The 17079-nt window shown below is 53.5% G+C and overlaps 1 protein-coding gene across 1 annotated transcript in view; it reads left to right on the forward strand.

Moving 5' to 3' along the window:
• Positions 1 to 17079, forward strand: part of KATNIP (katanin interacting protein) — a 194434-nt gene that overhangs the window by 113870 nt on the left and 63485 nt on the right. The window contains exons 10-14 of the mRNA XM_027051144.2: positions 6578 to 6750; positions 7995 to 8060; positions 9466 to 9581; positions 10946 to 11048; positions 15041 to 15256. Coding sequence (XP_026906945.2) covers positions 6578 to 6750; positions 7995 to 8060; positions 9466 to 9581; positions 10946 to 11048; positions 15041 to 15256 — 674 coding nt within the window. The remainder of the gene's footprint in view (positions 1 to 6577; positions 6751 to 7994; positions 8061 to 9465; positions 9582 to 10945; positions 11049 to 15040; positions 15257 to 17079) is intronic.

Genomic DNA, 17079 nt, shown 5'->3' on the forward strand with positions numbered 1-17079 from the left:
GCTGCCTGGGCTGGATGGTCTCGGACAGCCAGTCCCTGGCGTGACAGAGCATGGGTGGGGGAGGGGCAGAGAGAAAGAGAGAGAGAGAGAGAGAGAGAGAGAGAGAGAGACACAGAATCCGAAGCAGGTTCCAGGCTCTGAGCTGCCAGCACCGAGCCCCGACGCGGGGCTCGAACTCACGGACCGTGAGATCATGACCTGAGCTGAAGTCGGACCCTTGACCGACTGAGCCACCCGGGCGCCCCCGTGTAAGTGCTTTTTGCAGACTCTGCTTGGTCTTGACTGTCCAGTGGTCTGTTGGCCAAAGAAAGTCACCAAGCTGAGCCCAGCTGGAGAAATAGACTCCACCCCTCGGTGAGTGATGTTGCATCGGGGGGCCAGGGAGGGGAGGAGGTAGTGGACACTGGTCACAGCCTCTTAGGCCATGGGAAGCGTGTGGCTTGGTGAGGCTGTGCTGTTGTCAGCTGCATGGAGGGTTGAGTACTCAGGTGTAGACCATTGTGCCGGGTGTAGCCCCACTTCCTACCTGCCAGTTGAATTTGAGAGGCGAGTGTGGGCATCTCAGGATGTTATTTTGTTTTATTTTTTTGAATGCTTATTTGCTATTTTTGAGAGAGAAAAAGAGAGAGCACAGGGGAGGGACAGAGAGAGAGGGAGACAGAGGATCCAAAGCGGGCTATGCACTGACAGCAGAGACTGATGTGGGGCTCGAACTCACAAACTGTGAGATCATGACCTGAGCCAAAGTCCAGCGCTTAGCCAACTAAGCCACCCGGTCTCAGGAGTTTAGGGATGAGTGTGGGCATCTCAGGACAAAACAGGGCTAAGTCAGCTGGTTACCCTGGACCTTTTGCCACGCAAGTAAGTGCCAGTCTCCAAGCTGATGGTCATGTGACCATAGGGAGTAGGGGTGCCCCGTAGAACCCAGAGGGCTTATAACCCGTCTAAAGGGGGCCCCACTACCCAACTCCAGCATATCATCCCCACATGGGAAAGCCGTCTGGTCATAGGTTCCCAGATCATAGGATTTTTGTTTTAAATGTTTATTTATTTAGAGAGAGAGAGATAGAGAGTGAGTGGGGGAGGGGCAGAGAACCCCAAGCAGGCTCTGCAGCTGTCAGTGTAGACCCTGATGTAGGTCTTGAACCCCCAAACCATGAGATCATGACCTGGGCCAAAACCAAGTCGGATGCTTAACTGACAGAACCACCCAGGCACCCTGTGTTCCTATGATTTTTCAAGAAACTCCAGGAATTCTAATTATCAGGTGGATTTCCTCTTTAAAAAAAAAAAAAGCAAAAAAAAAGCTTAGCATCTATTTCCAGTAAAAAAAATAGTAAAAGTCACACAACACACATCTGCAAGTGGTTTTGGCCTGTGGGCTGCTGGCTTATGATCTTTACGATAGACCCTTGTTATTCTCAGATGTAGTATCTGCCCTTCCAGTGGATTCCCAGGTGACCTCAAAGGTCCCACACATGGCGGTAAGGGATAATTTTGCAGAGACTCTGACTTTGCGTTTTTTGGAGTCCCGGCTGGCAGTTGGGAGCAAGTTACCTGGCTCGTGAGTCCACCGGGAGCCCCGCATCCCCCTGTCTTCTTTTGTGACATGTGTTGTATTCATGGTAAATTTCCCATGTTGATATGCTCTTTGTTTCTCTGTAAGAGAGAAAAAAAGGCAAATTTCGGCGAAGGGAAGAGAAAGTGAAGTGACCAGAAGAGGGATGGTTTTCCACCAGAAAAGAGCAGTGTGGGATAAATTAAAATGTGCAGTTTGGTTCCTGCTGGTGGCACAAATTTATTGTGTGAATAAATCTGCCATTCTCTAGGTGTGTGATGAAAATAAATCCACCCCCCTGTGGGGTTCAGGCTGGTGCGAAGCTGGCTCACCCAAGTGAGCGATGAGAGCGTCAAAACGAGTTAAAAGGTGGTCGCCTCGTGTGTCGTGAGGAAATGCACCGTAAACACAAGCTGGTCAGCAGAAATGGGGTTCAGGAGGACGCCGGCACCGTGTGCAGACGTCTCTCGGAAACCACGGGCGGGGAAAGCTCTGGGAACGGAGCTGCAGGGTTGACCTTCACTTGGGAAGAGGGTGATTTCATTTTTCAAAGCGTCTTCTTAGCATAATAGGACTCAGAGGGCACAGGCAGCCCGAGATGATCCTGTTGCCAGGGGAGCATTCCCTCCCCAGTGATACTCACTTGGGGCAGAAGCGTTTGTGTAGGCAGAACTGGACCCCACTGGAAGAACACGCCGTCCTCGATATCCTTTTCCAAGCAGAGGCGAGCACAGGGGTGCAGCGACCGAGGACAGAAAGTTAAACTCGGGTGCACCGTTCCTCCCCAGCCCCAGACCACTGAGGCACGAGAGGACGGGCCACCTGCGCACGTAAAGACAGTAACAAGGCAGGGGCACCACACAGCTCCTTGTCGACCGACTTTCTAAGCACTCCGTGCAGGAAATGGAGAAGGAGCTTTTGTTCTGCTGGTCTTGGTGCTGCCTGAGCCTTCCACCAACGTGGGGGTTCGCACCCCCACTGTTAGAGCCTGGGCACACTTGTCTCTTATTTATAGACCTTGGTCCCTTATTTATAGATTCCTCTAGAGCATCTGAAGGGGCCTTGAATTTTTTAGCTCCGCTGCACTGCAGCTGATGGAGGAAACGGCATTGCTTTGGTGCTATACGCAAATACCGAGACCGACAAGCTCTGGGGTCGAAACGACTTTCCATACGTTCCTTTGACAAAAATCACCGTGCCAGTCACACGGCTTGTAGCTTGAGGCCTGTTGGGCTGACATGGCCTCGGGGCTGCATGAGAACCCAACCCCCAAGCCCAGCCCACCTCAGGGCCTTGGCACCTGCTGTTCCCTGGCCAGGAGCAACCCCCCAACCCCCCTCCGCCATAGGGGTATTCACAGGGCTCACTGCCCTTAGGTCTCCGCTCAGATGTGGCCTTCCCTCACCAAGTGCCTCAAATAGTGTCCACTCCCTCTATCCTCTCCAGCCTTTACCCTGCCACTTGTCCCCCACCTGCCAGTAGGTCCGCGGTGCACCTGCGTGATCCGTGTCTGTCCCTGCCCCACGACTGTGGGCTCTGAGGCAGGGCTGTGCTGTTCTACCAGAGCAGCGTGTCATTCCACAGCCTAGCGAAGGTCGAGAGCCTGCGTCATTCATGCGTTTCCTTGCGGGAACCCATTTCCGCTTCAGCCACCCTTGGGGCGACCGTGTGGATTTTTCAATTCTAGCTTCGGTGTAGCTCAAGACCGAGTCCCCTCCCCCCAGCTACTTCCAGGACCTGAGCCCCGCGAGGCCCCCTGCGTCCCCCCAAGGGGGCATTTCCACACCCCCATCAAGGATCCCCACCCCCATCAGCATCTTAAGCCCTAGCTGCTACCAGCCCTTGCGTTCTTTCTGCTCTGTGTTTGGGTCGCTGGGAAGAAGGGCAACCAGGGGAGACCATAAAGCAGCCTCGACTGGGGTGAGCAGAATCCCGGGTCACTTATCCAGCAGCCCCTTATCTTCCTGTCCTGAGGAGCGGCGTCGGGGCAATGATGAGGGGACAGTACACCAAAGTCAGAAAATGACCCACTTGCTGTTTATAGCCCAGGCCGGCCATCTGCAGCCATGCGAGGTTCCTTTGGGTGCTCTTGACCCTCATGGGAGAGCAGCTTGGACTTGTCGTGGCCTTGGGGTAGGCCAGCCCCTTGGGTTCTGTTGGCCTTCATAAGGTTTCTTAAAAACCAGGCTATGTCATGAACAGGTAAAATTCAGGGGATTTCACATAGATTTCTGATTCTAGCTTTTCTTCGGGGGAAAAAGGGCGACGCTAAGCATGTAGACCTACATGGGGGCACCTGGGTGGCTCAGTCGGTCAAGTGTCCAACCTCAGCTCAGGTCATGATCTCACGGTCTGTGGGTTTGAGCCCCGCGTCAGGCTCTGTGCTGACAGCTCAGAGCCAGGAGCCTGTTTTGGATTCGGTGTCTCCCTCTCTGACCCTCCCCCGCTCACTCTCTGTCTCTCTCTCTCTCTCTCTAAAAAATAAGTAAACATTAAAAAATTTAAAAAAAGGAGTGTAGCCCTATATGGCAGGTGCTGGCTGGAGCTGAGCTGTGGCCCCCGGCCCAGGGCATTCAAATTCACAGCCACTCCCTGGGTGCCTGGTGGAAACTGATACTGTTCATGTTGGTTTAGCTTTTCCATAAAAACCCACAGCCTCCCATCAACCCAGTGCCCGGCCGTCCTGGAAGCCAGCCCAGCGGAGCTGCTGGGTTTCCGTGCCTCTCCTCCCGGTGCCATTCTGGATGTCGCTTCCAGAACTCTCCTTCAGACCCCACGTTCTGTAACACAACATAGCAGAAGGGTCACGTGCTCCAAGAGGAACCCCCAGTGCTCCACCCGGATGGCTTACCAAGGTCGTAAAGATGGATGGATGCTATTTTATGCATCCCAAGAGGTCGTACCTGTGAATTCCCACTTGGTTATCTTTGACATCACTTAATGATGCAGTCCAGTCGCTGCTGTTGAATTCACATCTGTCTCTAGCACGGTGCATTCGCGCAACCCGACGGCTCCACTCCGATGCCAGAATCACATCTTGGACCCAATCTGTCCGAACTGAGCCCCTGCTCTCTGCTCCCAAACCTGCTCCACCCACAGCCTTCCCAGCTCAACTGTTCCTCTCCCCCAGCCACATCCCTGGGTCCTGTCTTTACTATGTCCGCGGGATCTGAGCAGCCTGTGTCCCGCCTCCACCACTGCCTGGTCTCCCTGCTGTCACCTCCACCTCCCCTCATTCAGTCTGTCCCCCACTCAGCGCCTAAGTCAGGTCAAGCACTCCCTTGCCCTAGAACCTGCAGTGGCTCCCCATTTCACTCAGAGCAAGGCCCTGAGTGACCTGGCCCTACCACCCCCACTTAGGCCTCCTGAACCCGTTTCCCCGGCTGCACCTTGGTGCTCCAGTAACAAAGCACACACAGGTCTCACCTCACTGGTGCCTGGAGCACAGCACCACCCTCCAGCCCCACTCTGTTCTGCTTTGCCTGTTTTTCCACAGCATTTTCTGACGTCTAACACTCTGTTTTGTTTCTTATTCCCCAGCTTGTTGTCTTACTATACAAGGGCGAGGTTCTTGATCTGTCTGGTCACTGCTGTGTCCCCAGTGCCAAGGACAGAGCCTGACACAGCGGCACTCAATAAATATTTGCCAAGGGGATGAAATTCAATAGGTAGAAGCATCTTTAAGCATTCCAATAGAAACATCTTGAGTTCTGTTTTTAAATGGAGATTTTGTTTGTTTGTTTAATATTGAAAGAGTCCACATGTAAGTGACTGGGAGGATGTCATGGGGACTCGGTTGTGTCCATTACCTGACCTTGGCAATCATGAATTGGTGGCCAGTGTCATTTCGTCTACATCCCCAGCCACTGCCCAGATGATTAGGAAGCAAGTTCAGGCCATCATCTCATTCTATCTGCAGATAGTTGAGTATGTGTTTCTTTTTATGCTCCATAGTACTTGTTAGGTGGGTATCCCGGAATTTATTTCATCCGGCCAGTCTCACAGGGTGCTGTTAGCATATGTCTCTTTACACTGTATGAAGCTGATTGTCCTTTCCTTGGAACTTCTGGAATCGACCCCAGCTTCGCAATACTTTTTTCTTCAACTAAGATGTACATTCTTTGCAATTCTTGTTACCCGTGGAAAAACAAGACAGAATAAAGCAAAACACTCCAAAATGCCCGTCTGTCTCCACGATAGCATATGTTCTCACTTATAGGTACTTTGTGCGAGGGTTAATTTTTTTTTTTTTTTTTTTACAACTTTTACTTAGGTGCGATTTCACTCTTCAAGTTGCAAGGATGTACAAATGACGCTCCATATATCCTCCAACCCGACTCACTGGTTGTTAACATTTTGTCCCAGTTAATTGACTGATTGATCGGTTGATTTGGTTTTTTTTTTTCTCTTAGTAAGCTCTAGGCCCGTCGTGGGGCTTGGATTCACGACTAGTGACTCAAGAGTTGCAGGCTCTTCCTACCGAGCCAGCCAGGCACCCCTTGTCCTAGTTGATTTATATTTGTACTTTCTGTGCGTGTGTGTGTGTGTGTGTGTGTGTGTGTGTGCTTTTTAACCATCTGAGATTGCCCCTTTTACCCCTGAACACCGCACCGTGTAGCTCCTAAGACTAGGGGCATTCATTCATTTTACATTACCACAGTTACACTTAGGGAATTCTGAATATTTAGCATTAATATAATACTGTTATCTAAACCGCAAACTGTACTGGGACTTCTCCCCTTGCTGCCATAATGTCCTTTATGGCAGTGTTTTCCCACCCGGGATCCAGTGCCAGGATCACCACTGCCTTCTGTTGCCATGTCTGCCCAGTCTCCTTTAATTTGGAACAGCTCTACAGGCTTTCTTTGTCTTTCGTGACCTTGACATTCTTGGAGAGTACAGGCCAGTTGTTTTATAGAGTGCTTCTCAATTTGGGTCTAATAGATTTTTGAGCTGCACTCCGAGAATGCAACAACATAATATATATATAAAGGAGCACCCCCTGCTTTCTGCCTGCAGGACCCGGGAGCCGACGAGAGAGACCCCTATCAGCAGCCCGGAAACCCGTGCGCGAGGCTGAGGACCGAGAGGAAGATGCCTCGGCTGTGCTCAGGGCCATCCAGGTGGAGAACGAAGCCCTGCAGAGGGCGCTCCTCAGCAGAAAGGGGGAGGCCCCCAGCAGCCCGCTGCAGGTGCGTTCTGGGGCGCAGGGGAAGGAAGACACAGGAGGCTACTCAGGGACCCCGTGGTGTCTGAGCAGCATTTGCAAAGAGCACGCGGTGAGGAGAGAGACGTTGTGGGCGTCCCTGACTTCAGACTAGCTGCTCGTCCGCTGCTGGATGCACAGTCGCTCACTGACCTACCCAAGTGCCCATTTCGTCACCTTCCTTCCATTCTTTGTTTATTTCCGAAGGCCAAAGGTGAATGCCTGTTTGCCTCTGATCCTTGCCAACCTCCCGGCGAGCCCTGGAAACCTCAGCCCAGGGTTGCAAACTGGTGGCTGAGGGAAAGAATAGAGTAGACAAGAGCCCCGGCTTCTCCGGAAAGACCTCATTCCCCAGAGCGTGAGCCCCTCGGGCCTCCGCCACCCTCAGCACCTCCTGTTGTCCTGCCCCTGACCCACTGCACCTGTTCAGGAGACTTCCATGGCCCTGCAGGGGTTTGGGTTGGTGCCCACTGCCTTCAGCTTTGAGCAAGAAGCAGGAAGCTACATGGTGGGGCGGAGTAGGGACCTTCGGGAGCTGGAGGCTGTGGACACGCCCCCGAGCACACATCCTTTCTCAGAAGCCGAGAAACCGCCTCACCGGCCGAAGCCCTTTATCGTAGCTTGTCCTACTCGTTGCCCCCAGTAGGCCAGAAACAGGCAGGCCTGGTCTCATCACCCCATTTCCTAGATGTGACTGATGGCACCCAGAGAGCAAGGTGGCTCACTCAGGTCACGTCTTTGGAAGGCGCAGAGGTATGCCTGCCCACAGGCCTGGGGCCCCGTCCACACCACCAGTTTCCCCCCAGGCTCTGTTAGGGGCTGCCCTCTGGGGCGTTCATCGAGCAGCAGCACCCTATTGTCTGTCTTCCTCAAGCTCACTCCTTTGCCTCTGACAACTTTTTTTAAGGTTTATTTATTTACTTTGTGTGTGAGAGAGAGCAAGAGCAGAGCAGGGGCAGAGAGGGAGAGAGAGAATCCCAAGCAGGCTCTGCACCGCCAGCACAGAGCCCAACGCGGGGCTCGATCTCATGACTGTGAGATCATGACCTGAGCTGAAATCAAGAGTCGGGCTTTCAACCGACTGAGCCACCCCGGGCCCCCATGCCCCTGACATTTGTGTCTCTAGGATCTCGAGACAGCCCCCGTGCCTCTGTGCCCTCATCTATTAGTGAGGAGTCAACAGCGCCTGGCTTTGTTATGACCTCAGATCGTGTGATTACCTCATTCCAGGACACGGAGGGACCACCAGCAAAATCGTGGACCAGTCTACTGAAGGGGAAGGAAGAGAGCACTGAGGTTGGTGAAGGCCTGAGCACAGCAAACCCCGGTGCCCACTGTGCCCCATGGCACCCGGTGGCCTCCACAGGGCTTTCCCCACGTGGTCCCAGCAGACACTCACTGTGTTCCCTGGGCAGCTGTCCTGCCCATTTCACAGATGGGGAGACCCGGGCTGGCACAGCTTGCCCGAGGTTACGAGTGGAAGCCGGAATTCACCCAGGCCTGGGGACTCCAGCTCCTTGTTACGTTTTGGTTTCCCGACAAGACAACACAAAAACAGATCTTAGTATCCTGAATAAATAAATAACGTCTGTATCTACTAGGTCACTCAGACCTATCTCAGCCAAGACAGCCCCTGCAAATAGACACAAGGGGGACCCATGAATTATTAATGGGACACCCAGAAACGTCTTTGTTAGATTGTGCACAGGTCTGTGCCCTGTGCTTAGAATACAGAGTGGCTAAATCAGGTCAGATTAGCCCCTGGCCTCGTGGAACTTCCAGAAAACAATCAAGTAAAGCCATAAATAAACAAGGTGCTTTCAGAGAGAGAGGACAGTAAAAGATCATAGATGGTTGCTGCCTCCGAAAGTGTGGTCCAAGGGAGCCCCTGGGAAGGTGCCGTTTGAGCTGAGCCCCGTCTCTTAGGGAATGAGCCGACAACAGGGGACAGCAGTCCAGGTGGAAGCAACAGGAGACCCTCTGAAGTGGGAATGAGCCCAGCCTGACCCAGGAGTGGGAAGACAGAAGCCTGACTGGTGGGGGAAGAGGGAACCCAAGGGGGACACAAGAGGGTAGGGGGTAGAGAGTGAGGCTGGGATGGGAGGAGAGAGCGCCCACGGGAGAGGGCGGTAGGCAGGGCAGGACGCCAGAGCACCATAGTGGTTTTCTTTATGCGTCCCTCCTGCTTGGTCTCTTATTTCCCAGTCATCCTGAGCCATTGCCAGCTGACATTTCTGACCAGTCTGCGGCCCTGCCCGCCGCACGGCCTGGGATTTCTGGATGACCTGACCCACTCCCAACCCACCGAGCTGCCGGCGACTAAACTCACTTGCAGATAGAGAGCAGAGCACGTGTCTAGTTTAGATGACAAATGTAAGAGAAGGAGGATTAGAAATGAAAGGGCCCTAAGGATGTTACTGGAATGCTCCATGGAGTCTGGTTACTTTGTAGCAAACAGAGCAGGGGTATGGTTGAGATGGGGAAAGACTTTGAGAGAAAATGTTTGCCTTAGCTGATTGAAGAGATTGCTTTCTGGGACCTCCCGGACCAGAAGAAACTGACGTGTCTGTCTCTTTGCAAAGATCATGGCCCCGGGTGGAGGTGGGGCGGGGAGGGATCCTGGATCTAATCAGCCCAGGGAAAAGGCTGTTACGCTCATTCCTGTTCCCTCCTCCTGTCTAATAAGCTTCTCCGTCCTCAGCCACTTCCTACCCCTGAGGCGACTGGCAGGACCAGCCCGCAGGAGCCATGCAGGGCCACGGGGGGAACCACAGTCGTCCGTGAAGCCATTGACAGAATCGGCCTGCTGGGGAGCAGGTAGGTACCGAGCCTGCTTCCAAACACAGCCGAGAGCCCCACAGCAGTGCAGCCATGAGGATCTCGTTAGCTGAGGTTTTGCTTTGCTCCTCCTGTGTTCTTTCAGACCCCGTAAAACTGCCCCCTGGCACTCTAGCCTCCCTCCCCCTCCAGCCCGAAAGCCCGGAACAGACTCGATGTGTTCCCGGCAAATGTGTCTACGCCTGTTGGATTCGGTCCAGCCCGGTGTAAGACTTCATCCTCCTCAGAGGCCTCCCCAGAAGTACGCCACGCAGAAGAGGGTGCTGGCCTGGGGGTGGAGGGTGAGCGTGGCCCACAGCCCCACTGCCCCAGCCGGCATGTGGGGCTGCACGCGCTGTGGTCTATGCAGAAGGCCCGTGCCTGTCTGAGGGGCAAGGGGGGCTGAAATCCAGCTGGCGTGCTGGGCACTAAGCTGGGGCCCCCGCCGGGGACCGCAGCAGCCCGGAGAGGGACGAGGGCTTTTTCTCCACTGCACAAAAGAGGAATTTCCGGGCCAAGCTGTGCACCCTCCGGGTCTGTGTCCACCGCAGAGGAGTCTCCTTCCCCTGATTTGCAGAAAAACTCTGAACAGGCCATTCCAGCCATCCCTCTAGGAGTCTACAGACCCCAGAGCCTGGAAACCATGGCCGTGCATCACTGTGGCCATAAGTAAGCCCTCGCTGGTTCCCCTTGCGCCCACGGGCTGGTGCCAGAGGCGACCTCACACCCGATGCGGTCCTGTTTATAGGCAGCACACACACACCCCACCGGGAGCCACATTTTCCACCCTCAAGATCCTTGGTGCTCCGGGGTCTTGCGGCTCCGCAGCCTTAAACCGCACACGCGTGGGGTGCATTTGCAAACCACACTCTGCTGAGTTGGGAACGCCCGCATCCTCAGAAGCAAGAGGTACAAAGTGAGTCTCTAGGCCGGGAGTAGCAAACGTGTGTTTAACAAAGGGCCACACAGCGAATGCCCTAGTGAGTAGGGCTTTTCACTTTTTGTTTGTTTGTTTGTCTTAACAACCCTTCAAAAGGTAAAAACCATGCTGAGCTCTCAGGCTGCGGACTGGATTCCGCCCGCCTGCTGTCCTTTGCCACCCCGCTGCTCCAGCCCCTGCCCAGCCGAGGGAGTCTGCGGGCTGCCTTGCCCCAATTTCCTCTTCTTTGATCACGAATTGTGTGGTTATGATAAAGGGGGGAAACGGCCTGTGTGCGCCTTTGAACCGCGTGCGGGGTGGGTACTCTCTCCTCAAACCGCCGCTTCTTCTGAAATAGAAAAGCCAGTGCGGGGCCCTGACGGGCACGCTCTCTGTTGCATACCATCTGTTACCACCCGTTTGCTGAAACCAAATCACATTTCAGACAACAGCAAAGGCTTCTGAAAGTCCTCCAGGCCATCGAAAGCGACTCTGTCCGCCTCAGCAGGGCTGTTTCACCAACAGAGGAGCCAGTGCCAGATCCAGAGGTGAGATGCTCGGCTTCTGGGGGTTTCCAGATGCATGCAGCATCTCGCGCGAAAGGTCAGGGAGGAAGGGCCCCTCGGGGCAATTATCTCTCTGTGGGGCGGGGGGGGGGGGGGATGGCTGCCATAGTGGTAAACTTCACCTCCCTCTGCCCGAGTCTCCATCCTCCTCCTGACCAGCACCCAGATGTACATGTGATGGCACTAAATGCTGCAGCAGAGAGGAGCCTGTCCACACAAAAGGCAAAATATAAAATAGCATGTAAACCCACGGGAAAATGTCCAACATCGCTGGTAATCCAGAAATGCAGATTCAGGGGCGCCTGGGTGGCTCAGTGGGTTAAGCATCTGATTTCGGCTCAGGTCACGATCTCACGGTTCATGAGTTCGAGGCCTGCATCGGGCTCTGTGCTGACAGGTCAGAGCCTGGAGCCTGCTTCGGATTCTGTGTCTCCCTCTCTTTATGCCCCTCTCCTACTGGCGCGCGCTCTCTCTCTCTCTCAAAATAAAATGAACATAAAAAATTTAAAAAGAAATGCAGATTCGAGCAACCTTAATGTCCTATCTGATATCTGAGTTTGCAGATTATTTTTGATGATAGGCTCTGGACTTGCAGGGTTACAGCAGGCTTACCCAGCTGGCAGCGATAGAAACGGGTGGAAGGAACTCTCTTGAAAAGCACAAAGACCGGGTTTAAGAAGAGCCGTAGAAATACTTAATGTCCTCCCAGCCCAGCGATCCCGCTTCCCCACCCCCTCAGGAAATCACTCCACAGCGAGAAAAAGCTATAGGCGCGAAGATGTCTGTTGCAGAATGATTGGAAGTAGGGAAGAATGAGGGGGAAAAAAAAAAAAAAAGAACCAGAAATAACATAAACGTCTCATGATAACGGAGTTAATCGGGAAGGTATGATATATCGGCACAGAGCAGTAGTATCAAAGGAGGGGAATTATCCTTATGGAGGTTATGCAGAATGAAAATGTTAAGGATATAATCAGTTAACTGCAAAAGGTGATGTTTGTCCTCGTTGAGTCCAGCCTCTCTTGTGATTCTTCAGCACAGCGGTCACCCACCCTCCGCTTGGCCGATGAGAACTTAACTCAAAGCCCTCTGAGAGCCACATGTCAAACTCCTGTGACGGCAGAAACCCCCCCTCCGCCCCCTGCCCGGGCCTAGACCGGAGTCTGGCTCTGAGTCTGGCACCATGATCTAGACGGCATGTGACCTGAGGCCAGCTTCTTAAGCTCTCTGATCCTGCGTGGGGTGTCGCTGTCACACGGGGTAAATAGTCCACAGCCATGGGCTGCTGTGAGGACAAAACGTTTTGTGAGGGTGGGCACCTCAGTGCCTGGCACAAGGCGAGGAGGATCCGGCAAATACCAGTTGAAAGTCTGACGTCTAGAAAAATCTAGAGGAGTCAAAGCTTTGCCCCCCACCCCCACCCCTGCCGCCCACACGGAACAGTGGCTTTCTCAGCCATGAAGATCCTAAGTGTGATAAAACTTCAGCCACATTAAAAAGAGCCTGGGTTGATCAAGTCTTTTTATAGGAAACAGAAAACCCAGGGCAAACGGACTTCTACAACGAAGCGAAGGAAATGAAAGACTGTTGTAACAAACGCCACAGTGGGGACCAGTTGGGGCTCAACCCAGCAGCTCGTGCTGTGTCTCCACAATGCCAGCCGCTTCCTTGAGCTCCGTCCCCACCTCAGCACCCAGGCCCGGCTCTGCTGTCTCCCTGGGACCCCTCAAAAGCTAGAGTGGTTACCGCCCCTTGCCCTCATCGCCTCGGGCCCTACAGTCAGGAGCGAAGAGCATTTCTTCCACGCACAGAACTGAGATTGGGTCACGTACCCATCACAGAGCTACCCCCCCCACCCCCACCCCTCGGTGGCTCAGGGGACAGGCCACGCTGTTTCATTGGAGCAGTCGGGCTCCTCCTTGGGCTGAGAAGGGGTCCTTCCCCCTCTGGGACCATCGTCATGGCTGAGAAGAGACACGAGAGAGGAGGGCAGGGAGTGCGGAGACCCGGAGCGGCCCAACCCGCATTTACCTTAGACCCCCACGAGGGATCCTAAATCGAGCGAGTCAGGAGCGGGGGGCCATCGACTCGAGACGCTGGCAGGTTGTGACGCGTTCTCAGTCAGTAGACCCTCCGGCTGCTTCATTTAGAAGCCCCGCTGCAGGACGTCGCACGTTTTAGATTGCACGGGCTGTGGGATCCGCCGGCCCCTCTGCGAGGCAGCTCGCCTCCCATCTGGACCTCCCCCTGCTGCCGGCAGCCAAGGTGAACCTCCCTTCACGCCTCCCGCCGCTCACCTGGCGGAGCAGCTCATTAGCCTCCTCACCCTCCCCCCCCCGCCCCACTTGAGGCCGGCTTCGGTTCATCACTGTCCTTCGAGTCTGGGACTCGGGCCCAGGGCGGCAGAGGGCCTTGGCCAGGGCCCCACCCGGCTCTGTCCAGAGCAGGCGGTGCCTGCGGGGTCTGCTGGTAAGAGCGGGCCCTGTGTTCCCTCTGGGAGCTGGGAGCTGACCTCCCTCCCTCCCCGTCCCCATCCCCGTCGCGTGGCCATCAAGGCTCGTCCAAACACACGCTGAGGGCGATGGCACGTCTCGCTGGCTATTAATTAAAAAAGTAAGTAGGGAACAGTTGCTGTTCATTTGCTCAACTCCCTGCTCACAGAACCATTGCAGATTACCAGTGCTAATTAACAGAGGGCATGTGCACGCAGGGAATGCACCGTTTTATGAGGGACTGATCCGTGGCGACCAGCACTGCAGTCGGGGCCCGAAGGGGCCTCGGGAAGCCATTCCGCAGCGTGGCTGTCTATTGATGGCATTCACGCGGCCTCGGACTGGAAAGCCAGCCCACGAAGGAGGCGGCGCTAAAATCAGTGAAGGGAAAACATGGGGGGAAGTGGACACTCAGGGAGCACACACGGGGGGCCAGGACCCATGACAGGGACTTCCCCCAGTATCCGTATCTCACTTAGTCTCCGTGACGGGATTGTCAGAGAGATGGTGTCATCTGAATTCATTTGCTAGGGTAGCCACACCTCAGACGGGGTGGTGGCCTAAACAGCAGAGATGTATTTCTCTCAAGTTCTGCAGGCTGAAGTCCAAGGTCAAGGTGTGGGCAGGTTTGATGGCTGGCTCCTGAGGCCTCTTCTCCTGCCTTGCTGATGGCCGTCCTCTGGCTGTGTCTCAACACCATCTTTCCTGTGTGCATGAGCATTTCTGGTGTTTCTCCTGGGCAGATTTACACCCCCCCCCCTTTTTTTTTTTAATTTTTAAAATTTATTTATTTTGAGAGAGAGAAAGAGAGGATGAGTGGGGTAGAGGGAGAGAAAATTCTAAGTAGGCTCCGTGCCATCGTTGCAAAGCCTCACGTGGGGCTCAAACTCACAAACCGTGAGATCTCGTCATGAGCAGACATCAAGAGTCAGATGCTTAACCGACTGAGCCACCCAGGAGCCCCCAGATTTCCCCTTCTTCTAAGGACATGGTTCACATTGGATTTGGGCCCACCCTCACGGCCTCATTTTAACTTAATTACCTCTTTAAAGGTCGTGTCTCCAAATATAGGAACATGCTCAGGTACTGGGGTTAGGGCTTTCGCATCTGAATTTGGGGAGGTGGGGGACACAATTTAGCCCATAACACCTTCCCCAACTCAGCCGATAGGCCATGAACACTTGGTAATGAGGAAGAGAAGAGCACGTTCAGCCACAATGTGATGCCTTTTAAACATTTTTTTTGTTACTTGCAAACTCTTATGGAAAATACCAACTGTTCACAGTAACTGTTTCAAATGCTTTTCAAATATGAGCTCATTTAATCTTTGTAACAACTATATGTAATGGGTGCTGTTCTTATCCTCATTGTATGGATGGGGAAACTGAGGCACTGAGTGGCTAAATAACTTGTTGTGTAGTGGTGAGCTGAATCCAGCCTGTCGTGTTTTGACCTGTTAGCATTATTTTTATGTCTGTTAAGGACAAACTGAGAACAAGAGGCGGAGAGATCGAAGATGCCGTCTACGTGACCATGGAAATCCTCTCCAACTGGGGCCATACGTCCTGGGTGGGTCTCACGGAAGTTGAGTTCTTTGACCGGAACAACACAAAGCTTTATGTGTCGCCCCATGACGTGGATATCCGGAACACAGACACGCCCGGGGACCTGGGCCACCTGGTCAATAGGAACTTAGCTGTAAGTGGAGGCGGTGCTTGAAACTACAGTGAGCTTTGGCCTTGTGTTTTGATGCATTTTCTCTGCCCACGATAAGTCTGTGATGCAGGTGGGGGGGGGGGGTGCAGGTATGGGGAGGGGAAGAAGATAGTTGTCCATCATCATTCATTCAGGCAAAGTGGAAGGAGCCTGAGGGAAAGGTGTGGGTGAGGGCCCCCGAGCCATTCCCCAGCTCATTCCCAGATCCCTGGGCTTGTTCTTGGGAGAATAGGGCACAAAGAGGAGCCAAGTCACCTCCTTCTACCCACCCTGCAGTTTGCCACAGTCACCACCAAATATGGAACCTTGGGGGTCATTGAGGTCAATGCCTTTATTTTATCAATGAAGAAACAGAGGCTTGGAGAAGAATATTGACTTGGTCAAGGTCACACCTCCAGAAGGTAGTGGGGCCACGTTCACATCCTGCAGCCTGGCCCAGGGCCCATGTCCACAGCATCCCCCCACCCCCCAGTCCTGCTTCCCAACAAACATCAAGTACACACCCAACACACATCACACGTTCCTGTCCTTTATTTCATTTTACTTTGGGGGGAGAGAGAGTGTGCACATGCATGAGCAGGGGAGGGGCAGAGAGAGAGAGAGAGAGACAGAATCTTAAGCAGGCTCCATGTTGAGCAAGGAACCCAACATGGGGCTCGATCCTACAACCCTAGGATCATGACCTGAGCCAAAATCAGGGGTCAGATGCTCAAATGACTGAGCCACCCAGGTGCCCTGAATGTTCCTGCCCTTTAAATATCTAATAGTCAAAAAAGGAAAGAAGGAGGGAGGGAAGAAGGGGAGAAAGGAAGGAAGGAAGGAAGGAAGGAAGGCAGGCAGGCAGGCAGGAAGGAAGGAAGGAGAGGAGGGAGGAAGGAAGGAAGGAAGGAAGGAGGGAGGGAAGGTGAGAAGGAGGGAGGGAAGGGAGGAAGGAAGGAGGGAAGGCAGGGCGAGCACTGGCATTTTCTCCTCTTTCCACTTGCAAATTGGACACAGAGACTGGGAGCTAAGCTGAGGTAGGCCGCCCAGCAGCCTGTCTTTACTATGCGATGCTTCGCCTCCAGGGGGGACCTGAGAACCTGGGGACAGACTTTGCCTCTGGGCCATAGAACTGGGTGGGCAAGGCACAGAGGCAATAGGAGGACTTCCTTTGGGGCCTTGTTGGCACCTTGTAAATCTCCCGCCAAGCACCTGTATTATCCATTCCAAAGAACAATTATAAATTTTTAAAAATGTATTGAAAATGAAATCAGCTCCCACATGTTCAGTTCTTACCTAGTGCCAGGCACGGGCTTTCATCCATATAACCTTATTTAAACCCAGCAGTACACAGGCTCAAGAAGCAGAAAGTCCCGTGTTCGAAGCTTACCGTTTACAGCCTCATGAGCACAGGCAACTCACCTGACCTCTGCTTTAGCTTCCTCATCTGTAAAATGGGCGTAATAATGGAACTTACCTTGCTACGATGTTGTGGGGATCGAACATAACTATAAAAAGCTCAGCACCGTGGCTGGCTCTTCCTAAGGGCTCCAAAACACCAGCTCTTGTTATATTTGTTGTTTTATTGGTAATAATATTAATACCACTAAGAAGAGATATCATTCCCATTTAAAGAAGAGGAAGTAAGAAAAGGGAGCTTGGGAATCCTCCGTTCTAGAGACCCGCATTCTGGTTTTGACTTCAGCAACTTACCTGCCTTCTCAGAGAATCAGTTTCTCTGCCCCCCCCACCCCCCCGCCCGCGCACCCCTCGCCCCCCGTAAAATCGAACTGGAGGGCACGGATAACCCATACGATTCTCACTTG

The sequence above is a fragment of the Acinonyx jubatus genome, chromosome E3, assembly GCF_027475565.1.
Source record: "Acinonyx jubatus isolate Ajub_Pintada_27869175 chromosome E3, VMU_Ajub_asm_v1.0, whole genome shotgun sequence".
NCBI classification, from domain to species: Eukaryota; Metazoa; Chordata; class Mammalia; order Carnivora; family Felidae; genus Acinonyx; species Acinonyx jubatus.